Below are 9,108 nucleotides of genomic sequence, written 5' to 3'. Positions count from 1 at the left end.
CCCGGCACCTGCCGGGGGCCAGCACGGCTCTGGGAGCCAGGGTCACGACTGCCAGACAGACGTGGCCAGCCGGTGAGAATCGGAAGGGGGACACGGGGACGGCCACCGCAGAAGAGGACAGGGAGGAGCCCACGGCGCCGGCGGCCCTCCAGAGCCAGGGAGCTGGCGTCGGGAACGGTGAGCCGGGCGGCAGGTCTGGGCGGCGACACGCGCAGATTGGTTTGGGGCCGTGGGGGGGGGGTGGGGGTGGGGGGGCGGGGCACAGAGCCGGGTGCCCGGGGAGGCCAGGGCAGTGGGGCCCACAGCCACCAGGACGGGCTGTGCCCGCGTGCGGGAAAGGAGAGACGTGGGCTCTGAGTGGGCTCCAAGGCGGTTTATTAGGACCCACGCTGGGGAGCCGGGCCCCTGCCTGGAACGAGGGGCTGAGAGCGTCCCCACGGGGAGGCAGGGCCACCCACGCTCACGGGCCGGGCACCGTGGACACGGTTCAGGCACGGCCAGTCCCCTCCACAAAGAAACGAGGTCCCCGGGGCTGCCTCGACTTGCCTGGCACCTGCCAGCCCCCCAGGAACGGGGCCCCGGGCCCCCGGCCTCTCCTCACGCCAGCCGGCATCGGAGACCACGGTCCGGCAGGGGCGCCCCGGAACCCAAAGCTACAGTCTGGAGCGGACAAAGGCCACCAGGCTCTGCAGCTGCTCCTCCAGGCGCCCCGCGTCCCCGTGGTTCTCCACGACCCAGTCGAAGCCCTCCAAGTCGTCCAGGCCACACTCCGACTCCGCGTCGTCCACCCCTGTGCAGGAAGCAAGGTGACGTCGGCCCCGGCCAGCCCCGGAGGCCCACGGGCCCCAGATGGAGCTGCCCCCGTCCTGGCCTCCCCTCTGCCACCGCCCAGCCACACGGCCACCGCCCACAGAGGGTGGAAGGGCCTCCTGAAACCACACGAGACCCCAGACGAGCCGGAAGGGCGGCTCCACGTCTACCCCCGCTCGGCCCTCCGGGAGGCGGCTGCTGGGCGGGCTGACCGTGACCGAGGCGAGGTCGAGTGTCCGCGGAAGTGCCCACGCCCAGGAGACTGCAGCGTCGGGAGCGGAAGCTCCCCGGCCCACGGGGCCTCGCGCGGGAGCGGGGCTTCGGCGGTGTCCCAGCTGCCACAGGGCAGGTCCCGGGCTTGCACCGCTGGGGCCGCCTTGCCCACCACACACAGACACTCCGTGCGTCGCACGGGACGCCCGCTGACCCAGCAGGCCGGCAGGCCGGGTCCCGGACACATCGCGCGAAGCCCACCGGCCTGGAGAGGACAGGGAAGGGCACCAGCCCCGGGTCATGAGGAGCCTTTAGCCCGAGGACACCCTCCCCCACCCACGTTCCAATCTGGGGACGGTCCTGAGCCACAGGCCCCCAGGTTCCGTTTCACGACCCGTCGCTCACGCCCCCACAGCCTGCCAGGAAGAGGGCAGGAGACCCCGACCGTGGAGGCGGGGGCCAGGGTCTACGGCGGGGTGGCGGCCGGCGTGCCAAGCCTCGGGGGCCAAGGCCGGGCGCAGCTCACCTGGAGTGAACACCCAGCCCCGCTGCCGTCGGCTCTGCTCCGGGGCCACCACGCGGACCGTCCGGGTCAAAGCCCCGTAGGCCTCCCGAAACCACTGGATGTCCGACACCCTCCGCGTGTCACTCACCAGCTGCAGGAAAGAGACACGGGCAGGTGACCGACAGGACACGGTGTGGCGGGACAGGGCCCCAGGGAATAAGCAGGTGCATGGGGATGGGGGAGCTATAGAGCCCAGGCAGGTGTGGTCCCCTTCCCGATTCTCACCCACCGTCCCTCCTCCCTGCGGGCAGCCCTCCCTGGTCACGCAGTCCACAGCCCGCTCTGCCCACACGTGTCTGCCGTCGACACACCACGTTCCGTGGTCACCGCCGAGCTGAAGACGAAGCCTCGGGCTTTGAGGCCAGATCAGCGGGTCCAACAAAGTAATTCTACAGACAGACAAACCGAGGCCAGAAACAAAGGTGCTCTAACTGGTCCCTGCTCACCAGCACTTTTCACAACCTAAGCCTGACTTTCTCAGGCCAGGGCACCCCACCTCTCAAAGGGCCCCCGTCATTCTAAGAAGATCCAAAGCCCTAACCCCAGCTTCCGAGGGCCTACGAGATCCGGCACTACTCCCGTGGCCTTCGTGCATCCACTCCGCTGCAGCCGGCCGGTCCCCCTCTCCCACACGCCAGCCGCGTCCTCCTCGGGGCCCTGGCGCGTGCGGCTCCCTCTGCATGGACGAGCGCAGGCCAGGGCCCCCCACTCCACGCCCATCTCCGCTCCGGCGTCCCTCCTCCGGGAGGCCTTTCCTACGGCCCGACCCCCTTCCTGCCCTCTGGGTCCAGACACGCTGTCCACGAAGTGCTCTTGCCACCGTCACCATCTGCCGGGAGGTTGTGTTCACTGCCCGCCAGCCCCAGGTCCGCACCTGCGGCCACATCCCAGGCCCCGGCGCGCCGTGCGGCACAGGAACCCTCGGGAGCACGCGTTCGACAACCGAATCCGTGAACAGAGCGGCCGGCTGTTCCCCCTCCGACACGGACACGTTCCGTTCACTCACCAATTACCAAACATGTGGCACAGCGAACCCGTGTGTGGGCGCGGAGGGGGCGGGAGCCAAGCGGCCGGCGCTCACCCCCTCGGGGCCCAGTCTGGGGGGCAGACGGTGGCCTCCGGTGCGGTCAGCGCTGTCTGCAGGCGCGTCAAGCTCGGCACGACCGAGACCGAACTCCCCGTCTTCTCCCCAGGCCTTCCCTGCTCAGAACCACCTCCCGCCTCCCACCCTGCAGCCACGGCCCAGCCGGCTCAGCCTTCGCGGCCCGTGCGGAGCCCACCGCTCTGAGCCACAGCCCCACCGCCCCCTCCCAGCAGCCTCGCCTCTCCCCTGCTCAGTGGCCCCGAAGCACCAGAGCCCAGGCCTCACCTCCTGCCACATGCCCCCCCCCCCCCGGCCGCCCAAACACCCACTTGGCTCAGCCCCTTGTCTCCTGCAGGCTCTGCTCAGGTGACATCGAGTGGGGGAAACCTCCCCGGCGCCCCGCAGGGCAGCAGCCCAGCCCCCCGTGGAGCCCTGGACTCCTTTACTTTGCTCCTCAGTATTTCTCTTCACCCCACAGGACACGTTCTGTATCTGTTTCCGGCCTAACTCCCTCCAGCCCCAGTAATAACGTAAGCACCCACCCCGAGGGCAGGGGCTTCATCCCGTTCTTGCCCTGATACGTCCTCAAATCACCTGGAGCCGGGCCAGGTCCAAGGAGATACTACTGGCTCCCAGAGCGAGGACGGAGCGAAGGGGTGAGGTGCTGGGGGAGCACCTGGCAGCATCACTTAGGCTCAGGTATCAGGGCAGGCTTCCTGGTGGAGGCGCCATGTAAGCGGGGCTGGAGGGAACCAGATGAGGACGGAAAGAAAGGGCGGTCCTGGCAGGCAGAACTGCACAAAGGCCCGGCCTCCAGAAGGACCTTGTGTGTCTGAGGAACGGAGAGAAGGCGGGTGTAGTGACAGCCTAGGGAGCAAGAAGGCCGGCAGGGCAGCAGGGCCCGGTCACACAAAGCCTAGAGGTCTCCGTGAAGGGTTTCACTGCGGTTTGTGGGAACAATGGACAAAGGTCCCAAACAGAGGAGTGACAAGCGTTGGATTATTTTTAACAGGCCGTTCTGGCTGCTGGGTGACGAATGGGACACGTGGGACCGGGGCAGGAGCTAGGAGGCCACGGATGAGAAGCGGCGGGAGGCGGGGCCAGTGGAGTCACAGGCGGAAAAGGCGGAACGCAGCCCTGAGCACACTCACCCAGACGGGCTGGGAGATGCCCTCCACCACCTTCCTGCAGAAGAAGCCGGGGTCGGCCTGGCGCTTCTCCTCGCCCCAGCGGATCATGTCCCTCCGGTAGGCCTCCTTGTAGGTGCTGGCGTCCAGGAGTCTCTCGAAGTCCAGGCCGTGCTCCTGCCCAAAGCACATGCACCGTCTGCACCTCCGGTCTCCGGCCTCACTGGTCCCTCCTGAAACAGGAGGAGGGCAGCCCTGCCCTCTCCCCCCACCCCTCCCCGGGGACCGATGCAAGGACCACGAGGTCGCCACCAGGACCCTGGGCTGCAGGGAGTAAGGAACCCCAAACAGCAGCAGATGGAAGAAAAGCCTGGGGATAATCCAGAAATCACTTCGGTGTCTTTAAGTCGTGTGATGTGGTTTTCTCTTCTGCGACAGCTTTACCTCCCCAGTGATTCCTGGCTTAAACTAATCCTGAAATTAGTCTGCGCCCCCTGGGCACAGGCTGAGCCTCCAACCGAAGAGGGAAATGTGAAACAGCGCACCTCTTCTGGCCCAGTCCAGCCCCACCCCGGCCCAGGACACCTGGCGGCCCCCTCCCGCATCCCGCTGCCCCCGCCCCCCAAGCTCCTGGCACCTCTGCAGAAACAGCAGGTGCTCCTGGGGCAGGGGGAGCTGCCTGGACCACCCCCGCCTCCCCTCCCTAGGGACACAGCCAGATGAGGGGTCCATCCAGGGCCCTGGGGCGGGCCGGGGTCTGAGACAGCTTCCAGCTACTCTCCTCACTCCCTGCAGCTCCACCCTCTTGGGCTCGTTTCTCCCCTGCAAACTGAAGGGCCACGACCGACTTCCTGTGCCCTGCCCGAGGCGAGGCCGGCGGCTACCTCCTGTCTGTAAACTGGTTTCCCATACTCTCTAGCAGAGGGAGGGAGAGTGGCCGCCAGGAGCGGTAGGTTCTGTGTTTCCATTAGATTTCTCATGGTGACTTGAGAAACGCAACGCATTAGACGTTTCATTTTGGATTTTTTTTTAAGTATGCTCCACACCCAACACGGGGCTGAACTCACAACCCTGAGGTCAAGAGTCACGTGCTCTTCCCCCTGAGCCAGCCAGATGCCAGTGGAGTTGTTTTTAGTGGGAATAGGAGTGGTACAGGGGTAGGCTGGCCTATCCGTTTCCTATGGAGGTTTTTAAGATGCAAACTCCTGCCCACGCCACACCCACGCCAGCCTGGCTCGTAGGTCTGGAGTGGGGGCTGATCTGGGAACTCTGGAGCGTAGATCAGTGGTTTTCAAACTACTCCTCAGAACCCTGGGGTTCCCCAGAAGTGCCCAGGCCCCAGGAGACAGGCCGAGAGCCCCCTCCTCCACCCTCTGTCTCCCTGCACCTCCCCCACCAGAGACCCTCAGGTCTGTCTACCGGGTACCAGGAACTTCCTCCTCTAACGTCATTTGGGAAAGGTTCCCACTAAAAAAATCTTAGGGGCACCTGGGTGGCTCAGCTGGCTGAGCGTCTGGCTCTTGACTGAGGCTCAGGTCATGATCTCATGGTTTGTGGGTTCAAGTCCCATGTCTGGGCCCTGCTTGGGACTCTCTCTCTCCTGTTCTCCCTGCTCCTCCCCTGCTTACGCTCTCTCAAAATAAAAAAATAAATAACAAATGAATTAATTTTAAAACCACTGCACCTGTTATCCCCAGGACCCGCCAGGCTGCTACAATGCTACAGTGATCCCCTACCTCCTACAAATGGGTCTGTTTAGCTGGTGGGAGAAAACCAAAAGGCACAGGAGAATACTGCCATGCATACGGACTGATGCATGGAAGGGGGGGGGGGGGGCAGATTCATTCTGTGTGGCCCCAGAAGACCAGACTCAGGCCAACTGACCAAAGTGCACCTAGAAGTCAAGGGCAGAAATCTAAGCAACGAGGGCTCCTCACTGCATGGGAAGCTGGTCTGACCCTCCAGGCTCCCTGTCTGAAAGCTAAGGCTCTAAAAGTTCCCATTTAGTTTTTACAATCCTTTTTTTTTTTCAATGCTTATTTATTTTTGAGAGAGAAAAAGAGAGAGAACACGTGTGCGTGCAAATAGGGCAGGAGCAGAGACACAAGGGGGACAGAGAATGCCAAGCAGGCTCTGAGCTGTCAGCACGGAGCCTGACGCGGGGCTCCGACTCACGAATCTTGAAATCATGACCTGAGCTGAAGTCAAACGCTTAACCGACTGAGCCACCCAGGCGCCCCCTACGATCCTTTTTTTTTTCTTTAAATCCACATGGTCCAAAATTCAAAAGTTACGTATTTGTTTAGAGTGAAAACTCTCTGCCCGGCCCCTGCTTGCCCCTTCCTGGAGGCACCCAGTGACAGTGGCCTGTGTACCCCGCCCAGGCTTCACACAGCCCCAGCACTGGCAACAGTGAACCCAAGGAGGGCCCCCCACAGATATCGGTTACCTGGCTGAACGTGTAAGCAAACGTATTCAGAACTCTCCTCCGTTTACATATAAATGGAGTATTCCCTATGCACGTTTCTACATCTTGCTTTCTTCACTTAATGATCATCTTGACAACTCAGGTGATTACATTTCTAAGGGGAGAATCCCAGCTCAAGTCCGCAGCGTTTCCTGGGTACGCGCTGGGGGAGGGGCCCGGAAGCGAGTGACAAGGTGAAAATGGCCCCAAACGGTCCAGCACGCTGCCAACGGTAGTCACAGAGACCCTGCTAGTGACCACAGCAGGCTCCTTCCAACCCACCAAATGCCGCGAGGCCGCCACCTACCCGCGCGTACTGCTCCTTGAGTGGCCCGGACAGCCGCAGGACAGCGCAGACATCAGCTCCGAGCCTGCAGGACAGGGAGGTCCAAGCCCAGTTAACCTAGTTTCCAGACGAGGCTGGAAGGGGACGGAAGTCTCCTTCCTTTTTTAAAGTAAGCTCTGCACCTAACGTGGGCCTCGAACTCATGACCCTGAGATCCACAGTCACAGGGTCTCCGGACTGAGCCAGCCGGGCGCCCCTCTGCAGTTGCGTTTCTGCGGCTAGTATCCGTAACTGTCAACGTCTCATCCTCCCTGACCCTAACTGCTCGTCTACAAAGCGGAACAGCACTCTCTGTTCGGTCTCCTACAGGATTATTCCCAAACTGGAATGGGAGAGTTCTGCTCACAGGCAGAACAAACATCACAATTACACCGTGCACGGCCGCCACCGGCGATGCTCTGGCTCGACGAGGTCGCTGCTGGGCCCTTGAACTAGTTTTCTCACGGTCCGGGTGTATGCGTGTGCACGGACTTGGTCATCACAACAGAATTCACTCGCTCCTTCAGTTGTCGGACGCACTCAATCCACCACCTGTTGGGTGCTGTGTCCGGACCCAGGTACACCGTCCCCGCCCTGACCGTGAGGTGCTGACGCTTTGACTCAAACACTGACACACAGTGAGACAGGCGTTCTTAGCTCTATGCTTCACACGAGGAAACGGAGGCAGAGTGAGACCCGATACGCTCAAAACAACACTGCAAGTAATGAAGCCAATGTAGATAAAGTGCAAATACCAGCCAGCATTTACTTCCTGTGCCTTTACTAGACGGCAAGAATTGTTCTGAGCCCTTCACGTGCATTGTCTCACGTCATCCTTTCGACCACCCTATCTTTAGCCCCATTTCACAGAGGACAAAACTGAGACACGGAGTGGAGGAGAATGCTGTGCAAGGTCACAGGGGGACACGCGGGGAGTCAGGGTGCGAATTCCAGCAGTCCAACTGCACACGCTGCTCCTGTCCACTGCCTGACTCCTGTGCTGGGGACAAGGAGAAAGGCAAGCAGGAAAGGTGGTAGGACCCTTGTGCGGAGCCAGAGGCGACCTCTGCCCCGGGTCCCCTCCCCCACAACCTCGTCGACCCCTGTGGTGCACCCCCCCCCCAGCAGCAACGCCTGGTCCCCCACCCACCGGCGTGCGCCCACGCTTTGCGATCCTCGCTCTCGTCCAGCACAACCGCTCGACCACGAGGTGGTCTGTTCAGGGTAAACAGACTCAAGCTGAATCTGAAGCCTGGACCTACGGATCCCTTGGTGACCCCCCACCTTTCAGAGCACCCTCAGCTACTAACACCCCAACAGGGAACCTAACAAAGGAATCTTGGGGTTCGACGGGATCGCGCACGGAGGACTCCACGACCCCCGACCACGGAGCGGCCGCCCCTGCCGTTGTCGGGCCGCGGCCGACCCCGCCCCAAGCCCAGCGTCCGCGCCCCGCCCCGCAGACACCTGCTCCGCAGCGCCTCGGCCACGAAGTCCTTCCCGGACTTCCTCTTCCCGCTGAGCAGCAGCACCAGGCGCGGGGCGCCTGCTTGCGGGGCCATGCCGTCCTCCCCCCGCCGCCCGGCCACCCGGCCGCCCCGCCGCCCCGCCGTGCTCTCCGCTCCGACGCGAGTACGCCGAGAGCTGCTCCTGCGCAGCCGCGGAGAGGCCTGTCCGTGGGCACGTCCACCGCCAAACGCCGAGGGGGGGCGTGGCTCTCAGGGCGGCCTTCGCCCGAAAGACGCTCCCCCACAGGGATCACTTGGAACGGCCCGGCCCCGCCCAGAGCCTAACGTCACCTGGACACAACCATTCCCCTTGTAGCGGGGACGTCTCTAAATTTCCCGACGTGAGCGTCACGTTGCCTACCACCCAACCCTACAAACATTATGGGAAACGATCAAACGAGATCACGCTGAAGAGGTCTGCGAACCCGCCTCCTTATTTGTGCAACGCAACGCACGTGTTCAAGCTAATCTGTCTGTACCCCGCAGTGAATGTGGGTCCTCCCGGAAGCCACCCGCGGCTGAGGCGCCGGGGGCGTGGCCGTGACGTCACACGGGGAGGGGCTTGGGCCGGCGCTCGCGTGGCGGGCAGCGCGGGTTTGGAGGCGCCCTCTGCTCTTCCCCAGGGAAGTGCGGGGACCCGCCGCAAAGCGCTGACCCCGACGGGGTAGGCTCTGGGGCTTGGAGGCCAGCCCCGGACGGGATTGCCTAACTTTATGCGGAGTCCAGTCGGGAGCTGCGAGGGTCTGTCCCCTCCTCGAAGGCCCGCCGCCGTGACAGCCGGTCCCAGAGGAGTAAGCGCAGTGGCCTCCAGCCCTGACCGTGGGCCCGTATCTCTGAGCTCGTCAGAACGGATCCCGGAGCCCATTCCTGCGAGCCACAGAGTCACTCAAGGAGAAGGGGGGAGAGGACGCCGGACCCGCGTGGGAGGAGCCGGAAAACGGCACAGGAGCGATGAAGGAATGGCCATGGGTCAGATGCGAAAAGGACGGTCTCCAGGAACATCTTTTTT

General features: G+C 63.1%; 1 protein-coding gene across 1 annotated transcript; it reads right to left on the bottom strand.

The window, feature by feature from the left end:
- Positions 1–358: 358 nt before the first annotated feature.
- On the bottom strand, positions 359–8,211 carry PMVK (phosphomevalonate kinase). The gene is made up of 5 exons (XM_060644776.3): positions 8,059–8,211; positions 6,574–6,637; positions 3,824–3,976; positions 1,550–1,679; positions 359–790 (listed from the first exon to the last, which is right to left on the bottom strand). Exons 1-5 carry the CDS (start codon positions 8,151–8,153, stop codon positions 654–656), a joined length of 579 nt encoding a protein of 192 aa, XP_060500759.1. The 5' UTR covers positions 8,154–8,211; the 3' UTR covers positions 359–653.
- Positions 8,212–9,108: the final 897 nt, after the last annotated feature.

Source organism: Panthera onca, chromosome F1 (genome assembly GCF_046562875.1).
Source record: "Panthera onca isolate mPanOnc1 chromosome F1, mPanOnc1 haplotype 2, whole genome shotgun sequence".
NCBI classification, from domain to species: domain Eukaryota; kingdom Metazoa; phylum Chordata; class Mammalia; order Carnivora; family Felidae; genus Panthera; species Panthera onca.
The sequence above is the reverse complement of the archived record's forward strand: the minus strand, read 5'-3'. Positions and strand labels throughout refer to the sequence as shown.

Bases quoted from the DNA above. Each gene is read 5' to 3' on its own strand.
- PMVK (XM_060644776.3), bottom strand. From the start codon at position 8,153: ATGGCCCCGCAAGCAGGCGCCCCGCGCCTGGTGCTGCTGCTCAGCGGG. The intron at 6,638-8,058 runs GTGTCTGCGGGG...CCTGTCCTGCAG, and splicing joins GCCGAGGCGCTGCGGAGCAG to GCTCGGAGCTGATGTCTGCG. The intron at 3,977-6,573 runs GTAGGTGGCGGC...TGCTTTGGGCAG, and splicing joins TCAAGGAGCAGTACGCGCGG to GAGCACGGCCTGGACTTCGA.